This window comes from Cololabis saira, chromosome 6, assembly GCF_033807715.1.
Source record: "Cololabis saira isolate AMF1-May2022 chromosome 6, fColSai1.1, whole genome shotgun sequence".
Classification (NCBI taxonomy): Eukaryota; Metazoa; Chordata; class Actinopteri; order Beloniformes; family Belonidae; genus Cololabis; species Cololabis saira.
The window spans coordinates 31,932,374-31,957,135 of record NC_084592.1 but is presented as its reverse complement, the minus strand read 5'-3'; the positions used below and the strand labels follow the sequence as shown (position 1 = coordinate 31,957,135).

Sequence of the window (24,762 nt, the reverse complement as noted above, 5' to 3'; positions counted from 1 at the left end):
CTGCTGATGTATTTGTAAAGTAAAGTTTTATTATTCGATTATCAAAAATAAGGTTAAAAAAGGTAAAGTGAACATCAGTAAAAAGAATCTACTCTTTCTACTATGACCACATTATGGAAATGTTTCAGTTATTCAAATGACCTGGAATGCAAACTTTTTCTGCCAGACACATCACTATGTTCGCTGCTGCTTCTTTGTATCTCAGTAATGCTCCCTGAACAGTTCACAGAAAAGGTTGTTTAAGGAGACTGGATTGCATGAATATACAGATCCCGCTTATAGAGTTATATTTCAGGGACACTTAAGACATCAACAACAAGATAAAGTGTCAAGGTAAGTTTTATTTATTTTCTTTGCCACAATGGGTTTTTGACTAACCACACACTTAAACAAATATGAATATGTCAAAAATTAGGATATTGCAAGTTATAGTTATAAATACCATGAAAGTTTTTGTATGAAATTCAGTGTGATGAAAGCAGATGTGTGAAGCTGATTGAGCATATGGAGTAAATTATATTTTTATTTAATGGTTTTACCTCTTGATATGAAGTACAAATGTTTTAAAATCTTCCAGATCTTTTCTTGCTGGAAGAGACCTTGCTGTTGCTGTGAAACTACCATGTGTCTCGTTGCTGTCCTCAGACTTTATTTAGATTTTTCTTCTTTTTTTAGCAGTGGTTCCCTAACTTTTTCTGGTGGGCACCTCTGTGGTTTGAAAAAAAAAATGTACACCCCATTGCTAGCCATACATTTTTCAAAAAATGCCTTGCTGTGCAGAATGTGTTTAAAAACATGAAGGCAAGGCAAGTTTATTTGTATTGCACATTTCAGCAACAAGGCAAATCAAGGTGCTTTACATAATAAATATATGAAACGTGAAGATGGAAATGAAAAAAAAGGTCACGGTGCGGTGGCAGAATAAAGAAAAGTTAGACTAAATTACAGTTGAGTAGTACTAAAATTAAAATAGTTTAAAGTTAAATTCAGAAGAGTAAATATTTCCGCCAAAGGCAGCTTAACGTTTTTAATCGTTTTTAATCTGTTATTGATGTTTTTGTTGAACAACGCTCTGTCAAACTAACCCTGTCAAAAACCAAATTATTATGCTCAGAGGCGGTTCTAGAGTCTCTTGGGGCCTTAGGTAAAAATTCACAGAGGGCCCTTCCAACTAATCAATCAACCTTATATAGTTAATAATCTGACACTAAACAAAAAAAAAAAAAAAAAATGTCAAAGAAAAAAAAAAGTTTTAAATCATGCCCTAAATAAAATATAAACACAACTGGCAGACAACGATAATTATTTACATCCAAGCACTGTGGCACTGTTTTTCTAAGTGTCTTATCAAATAATTTTATAACTTAGCATTCTTAGCTTGACAGTAAAGTTTAACTGAGTAAACAAGTTGATTGCAGGTGTCTTTACTGGGACACTCAACGTTAGCAGGACAGACTGAGCTGCTCTGAACCATGTATTATTTGCACTACTTACTGTACCATTTTCTTGATGCTTTTTTGTTCCTCCTGTTTTTTTTTCTTTTATTTCTTACAACTAGGATACAACTTTAGGATATTCTCCAGTGGCTGACCACTGTCATTGAAAATTTTCCTCATTGTCACTGCTCTGTTTCGATTCAAAGTTGGTCGGCCTTCGGGGGCCGCCTTCTGGCTCAGGGCCCCAAGCATTTGCCTGGTATGTCTGTTGGCAAGTGGCAAATGATTAGCTAGCGGTATCCAAGCATGTACTTTTAATTCAATCATGCAAAGTGAAAACCTATGACTTTGCATATTCAAATCATAAACAGCTGTCCTGCAGTCACTTCCTGTGATGATTTTTTTTTTTTTTTATCTGAACCACGCAGACTAGTACAGTTTGTCATTTATTGTTATCTAATTCAAGATGGCAGGGTGAATAATGTATATTTCCGACCATGGTTCCACATTTTAGCACAGGATCAAGCCTTTGTGTGTGTGTGTGTGTGTGTGTGTGTGTGTGTGTGTGTGTGTGTGTGTGTGTGTGTGTGTGTGTGTGTGTGTGTGCTCATGTCTGAGTGGCGGCTTGTCAATAGGGGGCGCTAGGGCGCCGCCCCCATTAAAATTACAGAGGAAAAAAATAAATATATATAGACACAGTACACATAAATTACGTAATAAAAAGTAATTATCACATCTGTGCACTCATAAAATGTGTCTGACTTAATTTTTCAAGCCTTCCCATCCCATACTGGGTTTATTCAGAGTTGTTTTTTGTGCAGACCGAAATATATAGGTTTCAATGGCAAGGGGCGCTGGCCAAATGAGTGTGTATTGCATGTTCTTAAACTTTTCTTCCATGTGACTTCATGCTGGTCTCTCATTGGTTACTCAAAGCCTCTCCTCCGGGCGCAGCTCTCTGCCCCTGTCAATATCTCGATATAATAACTGAAAAAACCTGAAAAATGGTTCAAATATGTTATTTTGTTACTTGAAAAATTTTAAATATGTTTATGTAAAATATGCTACATGTATATGTAGTATATGTATATGTATATGTATATGTATATGTAGTATATGTAGTGATATGTAATAAAAAAAAAAAAAAATGTATGTTCAAGTAGAGTTTATAGTTGTGTTGTAATCCCCGCCAGTGCGCCCCCCCAAAATGTTTTATCACCTGTGTCTGATATGGAAAAAAGAAAAAGATCTGTCATTGTGTTTAGTTCCTCTCTGACAGTCAATATCACTTACTTTGAAATGGCACATGCATTTATTTCACTCACAGCTATGTCTCAGTGTTGATTTCTGCCACGCCTTGTGTTATATAAACATTGCATTTAAAGCAGCACAATGTAACTTTCAGCTTTTGTTGATTTTGGCGGCTCCTTTGGACAAAAGCGGTAGTGCTTTACCAGAAAGAACCCTACATTTTTACGTTTTCCAGATCCGATGTAGTCCTGCAGAGTGTGAGAATAAAGATACAAAAACATTATCTTTCTGATAATTACTGACCTATAAATCAATCGACATACTTTGTTGATCACAAGTTTGAATTTTTTTCGTTGTTGAAGTCACTGTAATTATGCAGACAGTAAAAGCAACTAATGCATAGCTATAGAAAAATTAAAGAAATGTATATATTTATACACTCACAAGATAAAACTGCACATTATAAACACCATATAAGGTTTCTTTTACTACCCTTGTTATTATTTTAATATACAAATTCCAACAAAGTAGATTTCTTTTATATGCTTATATAGTGTTTATATTGTATTCTTTTTATCTGGAAGTGTATACTTTGCCTATATATTTCATTTTTCTGACTATATTTTACTGTATCTACAAATGTGTTGCTTTTACCATCAGTGTATAAGTATCTGTATATACAGACCTGCAGAGTCAAATTGTTTACATAGATATTGACCTTTGATACAGTAGCAACACTTACAGCAGCTGTAGTAGTTTCAGGATAATTGTTTTTGTAAAACACACTGACATAGGTGTTGACAAAAGTGCATACCTGAAGGTGATGAACGTCTTTACATCCTTCAACCATCTCTTGTCCAAGACGACGGCTACAAGAGCTTGTAGCGAGTGAACGCCGGGCCAATGTTTATTCTTGTCCGGGCATTTAGCTTGTTACTCTCCCGCTTTCTTTTTTTCGCCTACTCCAATAAAACTTTTACTTTCTTCGTTTTTTTCGCTGCTTCGGCCATGATAACAGCTCTGCGTTTAGTGTTTAGCTCAACACCAACCTGAGCTCTGCGCTCGACCACGCCCCGCCCAGCTTTCGTCTCGACTACGAATCGGGAAGGAGGGGGAAGTGCCGTATGCCGCAAAGCAGTCAAAGCCGTACAAATTTGTAGTTTTTTAGTGTGGCAGGGATCCTACCATCCACCTCGAAGTTACATAGTGCCAGTGAAGACGATACAGACCCCTCAGACCATGACAGAGGTGTCATTAAACCTGTTGGAAGTTGATGTACCATCACAATGACTCTGGAAATATTATATTAAGGTGGAAAAGTTACATAGTGCTGCTTTAATGTACATTTTCCTCCATTTGTTAACAATCAAACATCTCTCTCCCAGTGAACCATGAGAAACCATAAGAAAAACATGAAAAGGTTCCTGTTCGTGCTGCTGGGCATCCTTTTCATGTGGTGGCTGAGTTTGCCGTATTTCATCCTGGTATGTTTCCCCTACCCCATTGCATTTTACACTTGTTGTACATAAGGGGTGTGTCTCAGCCATATGACAAATCAGTGGTAAGAAAAAGTATGTGAACTCACTGTAATCAACTGGTTTTCTGTATTAATTTTCCATAAATCAGATGGTAAGAAAAAACGAAATACAACATGTTTACGATGATACCACACAAACGTTTATAATTACTTGTCTTTACTGTGCACTCATTAAACGTTCACAGTGCTGGAGAGAAAAGTAAGTGATACCAGAGAATAATTACTTCAGCAAAAGCTATATGGAGTATAGTTTTATCACCTGAAGTCCAATTAATAAAAAGAGTTTGGTGGTATGGTTTAGAGATACTTCCTTTATCTATTAACTTCCTTTTATCCGGTGTGTTTCAGCAGCGTGAGCGGAGACACCCAGGGCTCTGAAAGATTTCTGTGTTCTTTTATCTGCTGCACCATAAGAAAAAAAACAGAGAACAGAATCAAATGTTATTAGGCCGCGTTCAGACTGCAGGCAAATCTGATTCATATCTGATTCCTTCTCATATCCGATTTTCAGGGCTGACTGTCCACACACTGTTTTTAGCAAGTGTCCATATCGAATCTGGCTCTGTTCAGACTGGGCCACATCATTGACTGATCTGATGGGTTGCCTTAGCAACGACGTCAGAGCGGAGGCGTCACCCAGCGCGTGTATTGTGTGAAGTCATGTAATTGCGACATCAAAAACAATAACAATATGGAGCCAGCTCCCATGCTGTTCCATACCTGTAAAGCTGGGCATACACTGTGCAATATTTTAAATCGTTTGAGACTGCCCCATCTCACTCTAATCCTCCCGTCGGACCTCTGTTACTGGAACTCGAGGATGGTTTTGGGGCAAAACGTGCGTCCTGCCCACCCGATCAAAGGTAATGGGGATCCTTTATTTTTTTATAATTTTATTTTTTATATATATATATATATATATATATATATATATATAAAAATATATATATATATCTGTACCGTTCTTGATTGGGTCGGCACTGCGCATCATTTTTAGACATAACAATGAACGCATACCGCAAAAGTTGTGTCTCGGCGGAGGGACCCGGCAGCAGCAAAATGAGAAACAGAGAAAGGTGTTCAGAACAAAACCACCAGCAAACTAACAAACCAACCAACAAAGCTCAGAGTTAACAAAACGAATCAGCAATGAACAACAAATGAGCTGACGGGCTGCAGGTTCAGGCTCTCAGCACGACTGAAGGCTGATTTATGGTTCCGCGTTACACCAACGCAGAGCCTACGGCGTAGGGTACGCGGTGACCATACGTGGAAATGCGGTCTTTTTTTCTGCTATTAAAACATGATTTGTAATGTGAATTTGCAACACTCAAACTACAAATAATAGTTTTTGACGTGACATCAGATATTGTACATGCTCTCTGTGAAAAGATGAGTAGCTCCACAAATGGAAACGGGCGGGTGGTTTGGAGCGCCTGGGACAGTCATATCCGATCTGAGTGTTTGGAGCTGTTCAGACTGAGACGCATCTGCCCAAATGAGATATGGATCGGGTATGAAACTACCTCCCGGAGGTGGTTTCGATCTGGTTTGCAAAAATCGGATCTCATGCGGTTTGGGACTGTTTAGACTTCAAAAGAGTCATCCAGTTTCAATCTGGATGGGCTAAAAATCGGATAGTTGCCTGCAGTCTGAACGCGGCCTTACAAGCTTTATTATACTGTATGATGCACAATATTTTTCGGCTGAACATACATTTGTCTGAAACCACAGAGGTATGAGAAAATACACACCGTGGTCATTGATCAAGTCGTATTTATACTGAAAAGAGAGGTAATTTGGTCTTCATGGGTGTAGGTCTCTAGCCTTATCTTTGAGCCAGATGCTAAGAAAGACCCCCAACACCTGTCACACTTTTGAGTTCTTTGTTCCTTCTTAAAAAGAAGACTCAGCGAAAAAGTCTAAAACAGTCAGGGCTTTAGAAAACAGGAAGAAGCCTTGTCCTAAGAGTAAGCAGTTGAAATGTAGAATCTTCACAAACACATGTAAGCCACTTGATTAAATCTTAACACCTCCCTCTCTCCAGCTACTTCCTCTAGCTTCTCTAGGAAGACATCAAGGCGTTACCAAGTAACCTAAGAAATATAATATCTCCAATGTGTCCTGGGTCCACCTCAGGTCCTTTTCCTTGTGGGACATGCCCAAAACACCTCCCCTAGGAAGGTATCCAGGAGTCAACTTAATCAGATGCCTGAACATCCTCAGTTGGAATCTCTTGACTTGGAGGACCAGCAGCTCTATTTTTTGGTCTTTCCTGGATGACTAAGCTTCTCAGTCTATCTTTAAGGGAGAGTCCAGCCACCCTGTGAAGGAAACTTTTTTCACCTGCTTGCATTTGTAGTTGAATCTCATTCTTTCAGTTGTTACCCAAGAAATGTGACTGCAGGAGAGGGTAGGACTATGGATCAACAGGCAAATGTGTCTGTCTTTTTAGCTCTCTTGATCACAATAGACTGGAACAAAGTTTGCATTACTGCAAATGCTACCCTGATTCACTTGTCCATTCTTCTCTCAAATCGTGAGCAAGACCCTGATGCCATTTGGGTAGCAGCCAAAAGCATGAGCCTTTACATGCTGACCATTGGTTTCTGAAACTGTCTGATACTGAAAGGTATCCGCTGATGTGAACCATGCCTTGTAAAAAGATCTCTGAGGATATATGATCAAGAGTAGATACCTAAGGCTGCAAAATGATACAAAATCATGTTCAGGGGTTTTGGCATTAATTGTGAGCACTTTGAGTGTCCAGCACAATATGAATCAAATCCATTATTATTATTAGTGTACAGTTGGACAAACTGTTCATAAATAGTGACATTTTAGTATTGTAGTCACTCTTCCTAGAAGTGGGCTTCCAGCCAAAATGGCTGAATTTTGTGCAGGTCTGATCCAGAGTCATTCCTGTCGAAGAAGTTATAACTCTTCATTACTCTGTACTCCAGTACTATGAATGTTTAGTGGGTGTGTTCAGATTGTTATCACCTTAAGCATATGTTCCTATTTTGTTTCACATTTTTTATAACTAAAATATTCAAACACTACTTGTTCTGTTTTCAGCATAACGTTGACCATGTGGGTGATGCTGTGACTGTTGACAACATACTGAGACGCAATGGAAATGTGATAATGGAAACACACACGACTCAAGGTGAGAAAGGAATTCAGGGTTTGGGATTGTAGCCAGAAAATATTTAATAAATCACATTCTGTCTTTCATGACAACTCTAATTTCTTTCTTTGATTTTAAAGGCATTTGGTAATGAGCATATTAAGTGCATCACAGCCAACTTCTGATCTTGATTGTGATGTTTGATTACTAAGGAAAAATTAACTTGATCAATCTGTCATCTGAAAATAGGTTCTAATCTGGATTGGTTTGAGTACATCAAATAAACACCGCAACAGGATTAATTCAAGGAACATTTGTCAAATAAACAGATAAAGGCAGTTATATGTGTGTGTGTGTATAATATATATATATATATATATATATATATATATATATATATATATATATATATATATATATATATATATATATATATATATATATATAAATAAGTGGAGGAGAACACTGAAATAAATAGATAATAAAATAGGTAATAACTCATACAGCCTTTGGATGAATCTGCTTAACATCAGAGAAGAAAAGATAGTAAATGAGGAGGACAGAGAGAGAGAGAGAGAGATATATATATATATATAGAGAGAGAGAGAGAGAGAGAGAAGTTTTCCTGACCAGAAATCTGATATAAAAATACAGTATATGTATATAAACAACTACCGAATAATTGATGTTTAACTTTAAAGAAACGTTTATTTTAACTTCCTTGGTTCGGTGGGGAGAGACACAAATGCATGGCAGATAACCTGCCTTACTGAGCCGTAGACTGGTTGAGCCGAAGTGGAATTCTGCACCAAGTGTACGAACAGCCGGCCTTGGTGAGATGCTCCGGGGCCCAATGGACACTTCTCGGGGATGTTAAGGTCGGCCTGTCGTCTCGGCTGGTTTGGCTTTTGTCTAGCCTGGTGTGGTCGATGGGCAAAAGGTGCTGGAATTTCTTCTTGCTGTGTGATGAACAGCGCAAAACAAAAAGGAAGGCCAAAAATGGAAAAACTCAAACTTAACTCAAAAAGTACAAGAAAAATCAAAATTTCTCTGCAGAGAATATCAAGCAGGTTTTAGAATGATCCAAAAGGTTAATCAAAAATGAATCAATACAAAATAAAGACTGATTTCAATCTAAGAAAAGAAGACAGAGCTTCTGAAGAGAGAAACAGAATGAGTCAAACTCAAAGATTCAGAGAAAATTAACTAAGGAAAAGACAGAAAGCTAAAGGAACCCAAAAAGATAGCAAAACTCTCCAACTCTCTCATGGGGTGCCTAGTTTTCTCCCCCGGGGCTGTTGAAGTCCACGGGGTCAAGTTGTCTCTTCAACCAATCATGAGCTGTTGAGATGGTGGCGTTAACACCTTTCATCTGTTGTCTACTTCTCTTATTTCTTTAGGATAAAATAAAAGAATAAAATAAAAAATGATTTCAGCTTTGTATACGTAACCTCATTACAGTTTTCATGCATAACGTATGTTACGACCCGGTTCCACCAGGGAAAAGTGGATGTAACATTTAAAAACCAGATCTTAAAGGTTTGACAGTTACATAGTTTATTGTCCAGTTTGTATTATTTTCTCTATACACAACCACTAGTAAAAAGCACAAATTAATCAAGAGTCAACCAGAGTGTTACAAACCAAAACACGGGATAAAACAAAAAAACAAATGTCAGGCCTTTCAATTAGAGCGGTTACCAGACCACAACAAAACATAACTAGACAAATCTAAAGTCATTAAACCAAGTGGCTTCAAACCAGTAGCTGTAAAAAGTCCAACCACAAAAACAGGATACATCAAATCAAAAGTTACCCAGCTATTTACAAACATATACAGCAAGTCAAAACCTACCCATGTAACGAGGCAACTTGCTCAAACAAAGACACAGCTGCCACGTTTGAGGGGCTGTTCTATGGAGCCAAATCAAGGCCAAAAGTTTTGCTAATTTGAAAATAAAATTTGAACCTGAAAATTCTTTTTTACAGTTTCAATTTTATTTTTTTCAGTATCAGATCTTTTTTTCAGTTTCAAATCTTTTTATTTCAGTTTCACGTCTTTTTTTCAGTTTCACATCTTTTTTTTCAGTTTCAAATTTTTTTTTCAGGTTCAGACTTTTGGCCCCGATCTGGCGTGGGGGGCGTGGCATCAACTGAGAGGGGCGTGGCATCATGAGTGACAGCAGAACAGAGAAGGCGGTTAACTGCGCGCAAACTCACTCTTCACTCCCCGTCTCTCTGTTTCTCTCTCTCTGCAATGTCATTCAAGCCTGTGTGATACTGAATGATATTAAGGGTGAAATCTACATTCAGACATGACTGTAGACAGTCAGATCAAGTGGGGTTGTGGACTTCTCTCGGATTTAAAAATAAAAATAACAGGAGCTCAGGATTCATCCATACAGTAAGGGGCTGCTTTATTACAAACAATTCCACCATATCAACATATAAATCTAGAATGTGTGTGTTTAACAGCTTAATAATGTCATCACATATCACAACATATATCAGACTTATAATAAAATAGCGCTGATCGTGTCCCTGTGAAGCTCAGCGTCAGTCAGGACTCTCAGCTGCTGCTGGAGATGCAGCCGCGGTGAGTGGGCTTGCCACCCGTCCCTTGAAATACAGAATTGTTACGTAATTGGGAATTAGAATTCATATAAAACAGTTTATTCCGTATTTCACAATGGTCCCATGCGCGTCTGTCACATACGCACACACTAGTTAAGCCTAATTATGCCTAAATAATGGTCCGCGTTAAATCGACGCAGAGCTTACGCCGTAGGGTACGCGGCGACGCGCACTGTACGGTGCGCGTCGCCGCGTAACCTACGCCGAATGCTCTGCGTCGATTTAACGCGGAACCATAAATCATCCTTGAGCAGCACGGAGGGAGGAGGGAGGAGGGGGAGCGGGACTCTTCGCACAGTGTCCCCAGCAGATGATTTGTAATACAGGCTGAGCCTACCGTTAGTTCTTAAACTGTAAAAAAGCTGGGGGGGACTAAAGCATGAGTTTGAAAAGTGGGGGGGCATGTCCCCCCTGTTCCCAGTGGAAATTGCGCCCTTGCGCCTCACGGCGTTTTATTTTCACTCGCTTTATTTTTTATTTCTGCAGTTTTCATTATGGAACAATCTGTGTGCTGAAATATGGAGAACACTGGAGACAGCTCCGCTCACTTACTCAGACAAGTGCAAATTGCACTCAGCCGCAAAACTTTATGGGCGTGTTTGCTCCGGTATATCATTAGAGCAAAATCTTTTGTGAATAGGACCTTAAAGCAGGGCAAATTGCGGGCGCTAATGCAGCGCAATTCACAGCGCTATTTGCGGGCGCAATCTATTCTTGGTGGATTTACCCCTTAGACTTTCCATAGATTGGACATACTGTTATGAAATATTCAATGTCTCAACTTGGTTATACATTGGTGATCTTGTTCTGCTAAACCCACGAATACTAGTCTTGCCTTGTTGTTGACCATGACTTGGTCTTGGTTCTTCCTTGACTACAATATTCGCATTATCTCTGAGTAAACAGCCCTGTTTATACAAAATGTATTAAATCAATATTCTATGAACCTCATGGCTAACTGCATGAAGACTTAAATTCAGATGTAAGCATATTGATGTGTTCAATGAAGAACTTGTTCTCTCAGTTTCCTCTGTGCCACAGTTGAAAAACTACAGACAGGAGTTACAAGCACTTCAGGTGAAAGTGGAAGTAGATAAAGCATATGCTGAAGTGAAGGATGAGATGATAAAGGAGCTGCGCTCTGATAAACTCCAACTGCAGCTGCAAATTTCTCACTTGGGAGAGCTCTTGAAGGTACAGCTGGAGAAGGAAAAACTACAGTGGAAAGAAAAGGTGCAACAGCATGAAGAAGAGATACCAGAGCAAGTCGAATCTGGAAAAGGTTCTAAATCAAATATGTGTAGCATTTCACTGTTAACATTCGTGTAATCCCAGAGTGAGGCTTGAAACCAAGGAAAGTACTGTTTTTGTTTCTTAGAGCAACAAACCAAAGATGATAAAAATTGCCCAATACTATCCATGGATGGATTTCCACACTGCAAGCAGAAACTCATGGTAAGAAAATGTCATCATCAAAACCCAAGCATTAATTAAATCTCTTTTGAAACTACCCTGAATGGGGTAAGGGGTGATGTTATACTTCTTTTTCAGCTATGATAATGTACTTCTGTTTCTGTTGTGTGTCTCTGTGGTTCTGTGTGGCTCCAGTGGATGAAGAAAATGTGGAAGACAGACCTGTGCTACAGCAGTTATGGGGTCAATGGGTCATTCTGCTCCTTCCTCATCTACCTCAGTGAGGTATGAAAGTTGTTTTGATGCATAGTCACACACTAGCCAAGTTTTACCTTGACATGCCCGGACACGACTGACCGCAACTCCCCCCTACTGGACCACTCACTCGTGTGACCTTTCTCTGGATCATGCTTGAGCATGATTGCTCCATGAACATATGCCAACACTTCACTACATGCAGTTTACGACTGCAACATTACTGACTTTTAGATTTTTTCTTTTTAGCCTTATTACATTTTTGTATTGCTGGTCCTCATGATTGTCATGAGCAGCTGTGCATCCACATGTCTTGCATACATTGTGTACACACCCTTCTCCATATGCACTACACCAGGGGTATTCAATTAGATTCGGCCGGGGGCCACATCTGCAAAAGGACTGTATGGAGAGGGCCGCACAATTTGAAAATTTGGGGGTTTTCAAAATGTAATTTGCACTCAAAGACGAAGACTTATTTATATATAATACATTTGTATTATACATTTGAATATATCTAGTTTACATATGAATTATGTATTAATTGTCTCCAGATTTAGTCATTGTGAATGTTAAATATAATATTCAGATAAAGAAATATTATTTTAAATGCAAGTTCATTTTGAAACCATGCATTGTGCAAACTTAATGAAGTTGATATTGACCTACTTTTAATAAAACACGCCATAATGACAAAGCACCACTTTCCACCAAGATTTCCTTATTTGAATATTATATTAAGCATTGAGCACAAGCATTTCAGTCCATAGTAGCCAGTTTGATGTTATAAATAAGGAACCAAAATATTAACCATAAGCTCCTTTATTAATGAAACATCTGTGCATAATATCAGCAAAACAAAACAATCACATGAAATTATAGGAGGCTTAGAAGTCCTCACTTATTCAAATGAAAAAAATGTCAGGCCAATCCTAGAAGCCTATGTCAACAAGTCCTCTGTACAACGGAGGTTAATAATAATGTGACAAACATTAACACTGTGCAACACTGGCAAAAAATCTGAAGTAAAAAACATCTCCAACTGAGATTAACATGTACAAACACTATGCATCGTTAACCAACTAAAAAAAGGCTACCAAGCATCTTAAACTTAAATGCTATATGCATTCTCTGCACACATTACAAATAAAAATCGCACCTTGTGTGAACGCATTCCTGGCATATCTGTCTGCCCGTCTGTCTGCATGTGTCTCAAGGCTGCTCGTCAGCCAGCGGTGTGCAGCAGGCCAACAAAATTACGCACAGCTCAGCGCAGCGCAGCGCAGGTGCATCACTATTATTTAAAAAAAAAAAAAAAAAAAAAAAAAAAAATTTTTTTTTTTTTTTTTTTCAACAAACAACCCCTTTTTTGAAATATGACCAGGGGCCACATAAAAGCTCCTGGCGGGCCGCATGTGGCCCGCGGGCCGCCAATTGAATAGCCCTGCACTACACCATACAGCGCCCAAGCACAACCCTTTCAACCAGAGGCCAGGAACCATGCCATGTTTAAACATGGCATGGCACATCTAGTTTTGTGTTTAAACACAAAACTAGATCTCCCTAACATATGCACATTGGTCATTTGGGGTATTATATACCTTGGTTAGATAATACTAATGATAGCAAAGCAAATCCATTATTGAACATACAGTCTTTTTTTTTATACTGTTTATACAGTCTTTTTTTTTACCCTTGTTTGGTGTAACTGTTTGTGTCTGTGCTGTTTTAAGGTAGAGTCCTGGTGTCCCAGGGTTTCAGGCAGGGTGCTTGCCCCAGTTGTGGAGAAAACCCCAGAGGTAATGGTTTTGATCAAAGAATGCTTGGCTCCATGCAATGTGTGTTGCAAGTATTGAGATGTGGTGAACAGACAGTAGACCTGCTAGAACTTGGGAGGTGTTCACTGAATTACAGCAAATAAACATTCAGCAACTCCTACATTTCCAACAGATTATACGTCCAAATGATATAGTGAATGAAATGACTGAAATAGAAGTATTATCATTGGTACTACTTGTCTCATTTGTATTAACTTTTTACTTTGTTTTGCTTTTCAAAGCAAAGTTCAAACAAATTCTTCAAAGTATAACATGCTTTCCTTATTTCCTCAGCTAAAATTTGATGGTGCAATGATACGTGAAAGTTTTAAAGGTCTATACGACTCTATGGCAAACAAGGCCGAGTTTGTTTGGATCCAGAGAAGAATTCAAAGCATGGAAGACATTTGGCTTCAGGCAATGCAGTCTCTTTCAGCCAAATACAAACTGACAAAGCGGAAAGCCAAACAGGTAATAGGTCTGCTACTTATTTGAAAGACGTACAGCTTTTTAGTTGTCATTTTATCAGTTATAGGGTCTAAAGACTTATGCCTAAAGAGGACTCCTGAATCTGGCTTACCTCTGCTATGTGATGCGCTGACCCCTAAAACCCCAAGCATTCTGTTCAGCACGCCAAAGTTCAGCTGATAATTCAATAACTCAGAATTAAGTTGTAACAGATACACAAAAATACACTCAGAATTTAAATAATTTTCTTCCCCGAATCCACAAATAAAAGGTGGCGGAGGTAAGCGTTGTACTAAGTAATGTTCAGTGTTGGGACCGCAGTGAAGTTAGTTTTAATTTGGATATTCGACAGACATTCGCTCTGGATAAACCTCTAAACCTCTCATTCACTTAGGGTCCAGGCCGACTCTGAGAAAGCTGTTCCAACATTTCAAATGCACACGTATTGCGGATTTTATAGTAAACACAGGGACACAGAAGAGGGCTGAAGTGTGTCCCGACTTTTAATAAAATGTGTGATACAGTATAAGCATAAATACTATGTTTAAAGTTATTGCGGAGCTTGCAAGCTATATATATATTACACATATATATAGTGTTGGATCATAGTACTACTCTGGCTGCATGAGATACGGCACTTGATTTTATTTAAAATCTATTCATAATTGTATTCATTTTTATAGGCTACCTTTGGGGCAGAAAAATAGACTCAACATTGACAGTTTACTTCTCTGAATATATAATCTAAAAATTAAAATTATTATTAACAATAAAATGCAGGTGACAGGGCTGTTGAGGGTGGAGCTCCCCCTGCTGGTAGCAGTAGAATACAGGTTTTATGTAATGGTTTTCCTTTATTTTAAGACTATTTTCACTCTAGATTCTCACTACAGGTGTTCATTTATAAATTAATATATATTTAATTATATTATATATATTATATATATATATTATATTTTTAAAAAAATTACATAAATTCTTCAAAAGCCTTTCCCTTTATTACAGTTTTGAACACTTGATATCTGGGCTTCACAATGTTGTCACTACAAATGATTTTAAACTGTTTCAGGGAAGATCTTATGAAACTCATTGACAAAAAATTAAAAGAATAAAGGGTAAGCAAATTTGAATAATTTAAAATGTATATGACATATTTCACCATTTCTTTATTTCCTACATAATCTATGAAATCATTCAGAGTTCAATGTCTTCAGTGAGATTCACAATGGAAATATTGTTGGAATAAAGAAATCCCAAACAATCTTTTACAGGTACTTCAGTGTGTTTCACCTCCAGTCCGTGCTGAAGTTGAAACACACTTTGAGCGCAGAATGACTCAGAATCAATATCATGTTGGATTATGGGTTTTTTGTAAATTAGGAAGTATAGATTAGAACGCAGACTCTGCAGAAAAATAAACAGCTAAATTTAATAGCTCTGCCCAAGTACACCTCCAAACGGAATTTCACGAAATATAAGTCCAGGTCTGTCTTTGAAGAGGGAATAACTTTAAAGTATGGTTTAAAAAAATAATTTGCAACATATGTCCAGTTTTGCAGACAACAAAAGGTTTTGGCTCAACATGAATGTAATAAAAAATTATGTAGACTTGTTTCAAAGAAAACGTATATTAGTCGATGGCCATCTGCCAAATTAATTAATAATTCTGTTGTGATGAGGAGTAATAATAAGTCCACCGTGGCTGAATAGTCACTCTGCAAGAGCACTTGATGGCAAAGTATTGTACTTGACAGTGAGATCAGTGAGAGCAAAGATTTCTCTTAATCTTGAAGGAACCTATCAACACAAAAGAAATAAGTATTATTGCCAAGGTCAGAGCACCAAACTCACATACAAAGATTATGACCATTTCATTTTGCATGCCTATATTTTTATGTTAACATACAATATAAACTAGTCATAATACTGACAAATTAAAATAGAAATTGATGACAATGTTCATGATGAAATTAATTCAAAAATATACCCGTGCACCTCTTCTTCTGCAGTTGAATTAGTTGTAGAAGTTGACATCATGTTCTACAAGATCTGCAGCTTCTTGGATCATCTTCCTTTTGAATTTCTGCTCTCTCTTTACCCGCAAGCCACCAGAGGCGGAATTTTGGAATTGTGGCTGCTGCAATTTGTGTTTTGTGACAGGCCAGCACCTCCTCAAACAAAGTGCCAACAGCCTTGATTACAGCTGCAAGTATGTTAGAGAAAAACTGAGCCTGTAGGCAAGTGCTTATGGAATAGTGGCATACTCTTTCAGAATAAGCACTTGCCTACAGGCTCAGTTTTCCTCTAACATACTTGCAGCTGTAATCAAGGCAATAATCACATGTTGGAATACTTCCCCCACATTTGATTATAATTGGATTATGATAAAGATTTGAAAATTGGATATATATATATATATATATATATATATATATATATATATATATATATATATATATATATATATATATATATATATATATATAGCACACTTAAAATACGGTATTCTCTTGTTCAGTTTTAGTACTAAATTAAGTGTAACATAAGTAACAGAAAATGAAACTGTAACAGCAATTGGTGATCAAGGAGATTTGCAGGAATAGCAACCCACAGTTGGGTGGCTGCAACAATACTCACCATAGATAGAACTATAGCAACTTTAGCACACACCAAAAGAATGTCTGACTATTCTGTTAAGTTGAGAAATTATTGGCCACAGAGCCTGCAAAGTAAACCTCAGCTTCAGTCATTAAAATTCCTCAAACATATGTTTAAAAGCTTCAAAAAGAGTAGCTTAAAATGTTGATGCCACAGTTTGGAAAAACCAAGAAAATAATGTATTAGTGACTGAACCTTCAGCATAGATCTGAGCTTCTCAGACGCAAATTCAAGCCTTTTTACTTTTCCACATTAGTGTGCACTTGCTGGATATAATATTATTCATTGCTTTTGAATTAAATGCAGCCTGTTATTTTTTTCCTTTTTTGCAAAAGCGAGTGATCATTGTGGCTCCAACAGTAGGTCCTATTGGTGTGTAAATACAACCTCAGAAGACGATTGGCAACGCATAACTTTCCCATTACTGTGCAATTATCTATTTTACAAAAATGAAAACAAACAAGGAAAAAAATCATGTGGGCATACCAGGTACCCCCATGATTCAAAACTGAGATCCACTCCAGGAGAAATGATTAGAAACCGCCACTTCCTGAATGTTTAATAGAGGAACTCCAGCCTGTCCTTTTACAATGCTGCTGTAGTTCATCAAGGTTGGTATAGGCAGTTAAATGCAAATTTCTCTTGAAGCTCCACTACAACATTTCACCCCAGTGGTCTGGACTTTGGCCAGGATATTCAAGAACTATGGCGATTTTTTCCTTACTTGCTGCTGTACCTCAGATCATAACACTGCTACACAAACCAATTTCAAGCAAGCTTAACCAGTCACGTGGATGGACTCAGATCCATCTCCAAAATACTCCAGCATGAAGGGTTCACCATCAACTTGCCAACTGCAAAGTGCCCAATCCTGTGGCTGTTTAGTTTTGGCCAAACATAGCAGTGGTCATTCAGGCCGAAGAACTTTATCCGTCCACAGGAAATTGTTGCAGGAGGCTCGGGTTTTGCTGGACGCTGCTTTCCAAACCTCACTCCTGTTTCCACGTTCTTTTTAGTCAGAAAAAGTTTTCTCACAGCAATGTTTTCAAAGAAGCTTTTAGATGTTTATTTTATTTTACTTTTTATTGTGCTTTGTGGACTTCAGAAACAACAATTGTTTCCTCTTAACACCATTGTGTATACCTTTCCAACTCAACGTTATATTAACACACGCCTGAAAGTTCCAGACAAGCAAACTGCCGGGAGAGCTGCTGACAATGACCAAGCCCTGAAGATTACCAGTAAAGGATTTGGTTTAAGTGGCATTATATTTGCCAAATAATAAAACCCACAACAATCAGATCCCTTTGTATTATGGTTTCTACACCAAAACAGGATTCAATGATTAAAAAAATATTTGCAGAGAAATGTGTGTATGTGTAAAATATACAGTTCCATCACATTTCACATGGAACGAAGACATTTCAAAATCTAAAGGTATTTAAGGATGTTTTTAAAAGGGATCTTGTTCCAGTGAAATTAAATTCAGGAAATAACCTAACGCAGGCATAGAAAAAGTAAAACAAGTCTTCCTAGAAAGTAAACACAGTACATCACATTGAAATTTCACCTTTTAATAAAGGGTTTATCTGTTGTTGATTTGAATAGGGATCTCAGTAGTTTGACTACACTGAAAGCTGCCCCTTGCCCATGAGTGTGATTTCCCCCTCTTGTCCAGATTCTCGTACATCCTGGTGCAATTACACGTGAATCAGGTTTTAGAATAATAGATGGAGCTTTCAGTGGAGGACCGCTGGGGGAGCTGGTTCAGTGGAGTGACCTGATCGCCATACTTTATATTTTGGGTCACCATCTTCACCTGTCTAACTCCATACCCATCTTACAGAAGTGAGTATGCAGAGTGACGATGTCTCATTACATTGTTTCTATTAGAAATAAAATAATATAATATAAGCAGACAAATGTGACATTTAACGATTATTGTATTATACAGCATGGATCAAAATGTAAGGCATTTTCCATTAATGTAGTTTAATCATATGATCATCTTTCCCCCCACACTTGATTCTTTATGTGTGCATTCATGTATTTGTCTCCCTCTTTCTTTCTTTCTTTCTTTCTTTCTTTCTTTCTTTCTTTCTTTCTTTCTTTCTTTCTTTCTTTCTTTCTTTCTTTCTTTCTTTCTTTCTTTCTTTCTTTCTTTCTTTCTATCTTTCTAGTATTCTAAACGGGAACGGAGGTTCCTGCCCTCGTAAAACAAAGACAGAAGTGAACCTGATCTATACAGACATTGTCGGCCTCCAACAAATTCAGCCACTAGTTAAGACATCCTGGGAAAAATACAAGTATGTATCGGGATCTGATTCTGACAGTACTTGAAAAATCATTGTATCTCCCTTGAGATGCACATAAGTGTTCACACAGCCTGCATTTACCTGTCTTTTAGTCTTTAATTACTATCTCTTAGTCGCTCTGTGTGCTTTTGGAAATAGTTGATCTGAATATCTGCATACAGTGGCATGAAAAAGTATGCGAACTCTGTGGAATTGAGTGATTTTTCTGCATTAATTTGCACAAACTGTGAACTGATCTTCACCTGAAACAAAGACAAACTCCATGCACTGGTGGAAAAGAAATAAATGGAGCCATACTAATTACTTCAATAAAAGATAATTGAAGTCAGTTAAATCTAAGTAATGAAATGAGGTTAGAGTTGTCATTTAGAGCCACTTTGAGAAAAGACAGTAGTTGTTTCTTGTTAACCAGAAGCTGTGACGAATCCCTCAAAAAGGAGACGTTTGTGGGCACACGATCAAGAGTAGTTGATCTGCATAACGGTTTAGTATATCCCAGACCTGACTGCTGATGAGATTTTGGTAATTTTTGAAGAGTAGGATTGACAAAAACTATATAAAACTTTTTATCAAATGAGAAAAGTGTGACTCATCCTTCGTAGTGGCCTTTAAGCTGTGAACGGCAGTATCTGCTGTCATGCAGGAAAAATTTGCTTTGAGAACATTACAGAATAATTATTCAATTATATGTATTTGAACCTGCTTATTTGCATTTTTGTAAGTTTAGCGTCATTTTTGATAACGACTGTGAACAATGATCTGCTCCATCAAGTTGTGGTTGGATATTCTGCAAACATTTTTGAACAGTGATTGAAGTTTGATGTCTGTCTGGAATCAAAAAGATTATTACTGGCATGTGAAGTCTTATGACGCTCTTGTATAGTTTGATCAGTAGGTCCTAAATGATAAATAAATGAGGTAAACACCTTGCTGAAGAGGTTTAATAAAACAGTATGTGAATTTACTTATGTGTCAGTGAGCATATGTGTTTGTTTCAGGTGTATGATGCGAGTGTTGGACACTTTTGGCACGGAACCAGATTTTAATCACGCAGATTGGTCTAAAAATCACAACCTTAAGAGTCCATTTGGCGGCCTCCATCTGATCCCCCTGCAGTTCTACACCATGTTCCGTACGTTTCTATAACCTAATCTATGTTTTTATTGATGAATAATTCATTAAACACTAGGCTGAAGTTAAAATGTAGTATTTTTTTTTCCGGTGTACGTGCGCGTATTGTATGTGAGCAGCCCACACGCCAGACAACACGTTCCTGGGCTTTGTTGTGCAGCACCGGTTGAATGCTGAGAAAAACGAGCAACTGAAGAGACAAAACCAAGCTCTTGTGTACGGCAAGAGAGGCACATTTTGGAAGGTAACACCAGAAACAAGCTTGTTTAATAAAAGGATAAAGTCTATAGTTAGACATAGTTGCAATACTTCAAACACTTCATTTCACCTTTTGGATGTTTTAAAAGTTGGATGTGGTGTGTGGATGTTTAACTTGCTGTTACACTGCAGGATAAGGAGGCTTATGTGGATGTTATCCACAAGTACTTGGATGTCCATGGTACGGTAGATAATGGCAGACGGATTCCAAGTTATGTGAAAAACCATGGCATTGTTAAAGGGACTGAAGTGCATGCCTTGTTGAGGCAAAGCAAGGTAAGTGTGAGCCAATTACAAAATGTTGTTTTATGTTAATTATTTATTTGTTACTTAAGCTGCTTGTTACAAAAACCAAGTTGGCATTCTTGATGAGTCTGATCTTTAACACCTGCATCTCAATCAGGGATTGCAGAAGAATGGTCTTTGGGACTAGAAAACGTTCTCAAAGTAAATGCTATCATGAGAAAAGTGGACTGAGTGTTACTGTTAGACCTTCCAACAAGACCGTGATGTGAAGCTTGAAGCCTTAATCATCAATGAATGGATAACGGAGAACAATGGAATTTGTAAATGTCACAGACGGAGTCATGACCTGAACCAAACTAAAAGCTGTGAGTTGCATTAAGATAAGGATGAGAGTGAGGAGCCTTTCCAACCTCAAACAGCTGAAGAGACTGGTGTGATGATGGGCAGAGGTCCAAGTCTGAGAGGAGAACAGTTTTACACCCTGTAAGAACTGCCCGGTCGCGGTGATGGCAATTAAAGCCTCTGCTTTTAATTACCGAAAGCGTGTGTGAACCATGTCAGTTTAGTCCCTCAAACAGAGGGGTTGGCACAGCAGACCAGCACGCCGGACACTGGCTGTGGAGGAACAGGATTCCCCACCGCTGCTCTAAAAGCTTCTCCAGTGGAGCGTTTATGTGGCACTCACTTGTCTTGGTGTTGACTGACACCATGTGGTGACACCGAAGAAAGGCTTTACTTTATCCTATTCATTCAAACTTCATGTGTTTAATGTTTTTGTTCTACTTCTTACATTTGCAACTTGTCTTTTTTTATTTTGCTTTTATTAATTTGTTGTAGGTTTTTGTAGGATTGTCCTTCCCGTATGAAGGACCTGCTCCTCTGGAAGCTTTAGCCAATGGCTGTGCTTTCCTGAACCCAAAGTTGGATCCTCCACAGAGCAGCCTCAACACGGAGTTCTTCAAAGGAAAGCCCAACATCAGAGAGGTCAGCAGTCTCTTTGGGAACACAGTCATTTGCTTTGATCAATTATTTAAAGGGATGTAGTGTTTTCTTTTTTGTATAGATATGTTTATTGAGGGCATAGCAAAAAAAAGAAATAATATTTACAATAACAATATAATTATCAATATCTCTCCCCCTTTTTTTTTTTTTTTTACCTTTCATAACATTAATTAAACCAAAATAAATAAATAATAATAATAATAAAAAAAAAAAATGTAAGTAAAAATTAAAAAAAAAACAACAACACACCCCTCTCCCCTTCCCTCCCTCATATGGTCAATAGATTACATCATTCAAAATAATTTTACATATGTCTATCAATACTAGAACAAAAATGAATAATAAATTAAATAATCAAGTCCTGTGTAAACACATTCATTAACATGGTAGATTCAGATCATTAGTCCATTAAAAGCAAAAAATCCAAAAAAGGTCCCCAAATAAGGTCAAAGTCTCTGTTTTTTTTTCTAACGGAATACAATATTTTTTCTGGAGTACAATATGATCCAAGTTCATTGATGTAGTGTTTTCTAACGCACCTCCTCCAGACACACTGTTCAGAAATAAATCTAATGCAAATCATATACAGTAGGCTACATATATACATACATACAGAGATAGATTACATATTGGTTGTACATGTTTTTCAGTCACTCTCTTACTTTTAAATTTAAACATACATTTTATAAATGTTTATTTAAAATTTTATATTAAGTCAATGCACTGAAATTTCATGCAAATGTGTATTTTTGATGTAGGCTATGTTGTGAACAACAAAAAAGGAGCTATTCTATTCTGTTCTATCTACAAAGCCAAACAGCAAAAACATTTAATGCAAATGAAAGCTAGAAATGTTTGGTTGATTTCCTTTTTCTTTTTCGATGTCTGTGCCTGCATAGGTGACATCTCAGCATCCGTATGCCGAGGCGATAGGAGAGCCCTACGTGTGGACGATCGATATCAACAACCTAACAGAAGTGGAAAGAGCTGTCAAAGCTATTCTCAATCAAAGTGTAATGTTCATTGCAATATGCTTTCATACATCCCCATCTCCCAAAAATGAAGTGTAGATACAAGTGTACAAAGATGCCTTTTATTACTGCAGTTTGATGTTTTACATGTGCTTTCAGATTGAGCCTTATCTTCCCTATGAATTTACTTGTGAAGGGATGCTCCAGAGGGTCAACGTCCTCATTGAAAAACAGGTTGGAGAAGTTGACAGAAATGGACGATTAGACTTGCAAGCCTTTCGTTTTCTCCTAATCTTTTATCATTTTGCTTCAGGACTTCTGCTCAAGTTCAAGCAGCTGGCCGCCTTTGAGTGCGCTCCAGGTAGTGACGGCAAAGGCTGGCACTTCTTGTAAAAAGGCATGCCAGAAAACTGGGCTAATCTGCGAACCTGCATTCTTTGGATACCTGAACAACGCTGAGAAACTCTCTAAGTAACTATGCAAGCAAATACTGATGTGAACACATATGAACACATAAACCTCCGGCTTTTTGCTGTGTTAATGAATGCAGTTGCATGAAAGTAACAAAAGTAATGAAAATGGTAATAATTGATGACCTCTTATAGAAAGCCGTCATGGTCTTTGCACCTAATCGATGGACATGGAACGTTCTTTTTTACACCCTGGACTGTCACTACCATCATTACATTGCAATGTTCTCGACTTAAACAGCACGATATCTCCCTTCTCTGATTCGACTATTTTCAGATATTTTTGACTGGGTTGTATTTGATGTCTACTTTAAAAAAAAAAAGAAAAAAAGAAAATGATATAAGCATAAACATAAGATACATAAGAAACTATGCATTATGAGCAGTGGTCTTTCAATATTGCAACAACATAAACTTTTTTGCCTCAACACTTTGTTTACTAGCAATTTTCTGTGAATTATTGTTCTGAAATGTAGTTTACGATTTTGAATTACCAAAATTAATAACTATGCTCCATTAAGTTATTGTTATGACGATGATTCATTTTGTTTCCACAAATTCCGGGCTCGCACCCTTTCATTTAAGCTATCCATATTCATACAGTATTAGGATTTTTTAATCGTGATGACACGTATTTCCATCCTGATGAACATGTCAATCGTGCACTGCACCACATTTTCCTCTAAAATATATAATTAACTACAATTTCAAAGGGAAAATGCAGGGATGAGGAGGGTCTTAGAAAAAGAGACTCAAAACTTATCCCACCCTCCAAACATTAATCTGAAAAAGTATTTAACAGTTAAACTGAAATCAATAAAGAAGAGTGTTACAGGTTCAGTTTACACTAAATGTATAGTGTGATTGTGCCACTGAATTCCTCAATCTCTATCTGGCTGACGTGGCTCAGCTCTTTCATGATTGAGAGCACAGCTGCTGATTTTAGTTTCTTTTTACAGCTACAACATAGATTGTCAAACATCAGAGTTTTCTGGGAGTCAGATGGTGTTTCCAGCGTACAACAGCGACAGCAATCACTGCCTGCTCCAGTCTGATCCCCTGCTCTTCAGCTGTGTCAGATCGGACCCCTCCTTGACTCGCATCTGCCCCTGCAGGGACTACATTAAAGACCAGGTGGCCTTGTGTAAGACATGTATCTGAAATGAATATGCTGATTGTAAATGCAGGAAAGACTGGTTACATAGTGAATTAAGGATTGGGATGGAGGGTTTTAAAATATTGTGTCCATCTTCACTCTGGTTAGAAATGTGAAAGACACAATAATAAGCTAAAGATTCAATTATTTGGATTTATGTTGTACTGTCTCACACTGGAAAAATAATTTTATCTGTAAACCTAAGCCTAATACTCCATCTGGTTTATTCCATTTGGTGTGACTTAGTTTAGTCTTTGTCAATCTAGTGTTTGTGGACTTTGTGGGCTGTGGGTTTGTGGTCTGTCTTTATATTGTCTTGTCTTTCCCTTACTCCCTGCTGGTCCATGCTGTTTCCATGAAAGGTTTTTTGGGGGGGATTATTGCCAAGTTTACACTCTTGTGTTTTTTGTAGTTCCTGCTCAGCAGTGTTTCAAGTTAAAATAAATCACATTATTCTGGAACTCCTCCCTCCTCGTCTCCTGCGTCTGGGTCCTACTCAGCCACACACCTTAACATTAACATTATTTGATCACCAACAAAGTTAGAGAAGTCCCCTTTAAAATAAATCATAGGATGTACCCCACAAAAAAAAATCTCTGGGTGCAATTCTGAAA

The 24,762-nt window shown here is 37.7% G+C and overlaps 1 protein-coding gene across 1 annotated transcript; it reads left to right on the top strand.

Moving 5' to 3' along the window:
* Positions 1–301: 301 nt before the first annotated feature.
* LOC133446507 (alpha-1,6-mannosylglycoprotein 6-beta-N-acetylglucosaminyltransferase A-like) lies at positions 302–24,762 on the top strand. The gene is made up of 18 exons (XM_061724547.1): positions 302–333; positions 4,073–4,171; positions 7,303–7,393; positions 11,013–11,270; positions 11,367–11,443; positions 11,597–11,686; positions 13,390–13,455; positions 13,768–13,944; positions 18,278–18,447; positions 18,780–18,905; positions 19,913–20,046; positions 20,165–20,289; positions 20,436–20,579; positions 21,387–21,533; positions 22,451–22,564; positions 22,682–22,756; positions 22,836–22,993; positions 23,952–24,762. Exons 2-18 carry the CDS (start codon positions 4,079–4,081, stop codon positions 24,151–24,153), a joined length of 2,247 nt encoding a protein of 748 aa, XP_061580531.1. The 5' UTR covers positions 302–333; positions 4,073–4,078; the 3' UTR covers positions 24,154–24,762.

Excerpts from the sequence above, each read along its gene's own strand:
- LOC133446507 (XM_061724547.1), top strand. The coding sequence starts at position 4,079 with ATGAGAAACCATAAGAAAAACATGAAAAGGTTCCTGTTCGTGCTGCTG. Across the intron at positions 11,271-11,366 it reads GCAAGTCGAATCTGGAAAAG|AGCAACAAACCAAAGATGAT; the intron begins GTTCTAAATCAA and ends TTTGTTTCTTAG. Across the intron at positions 20,580-21,386 it reads CCTTGTTGAGGCAAAGCAAG|GTTTTTGTAGGATTGTCCTT; the intron begins GTAAGTGTGAGC and ends AATTTGTTGTAG.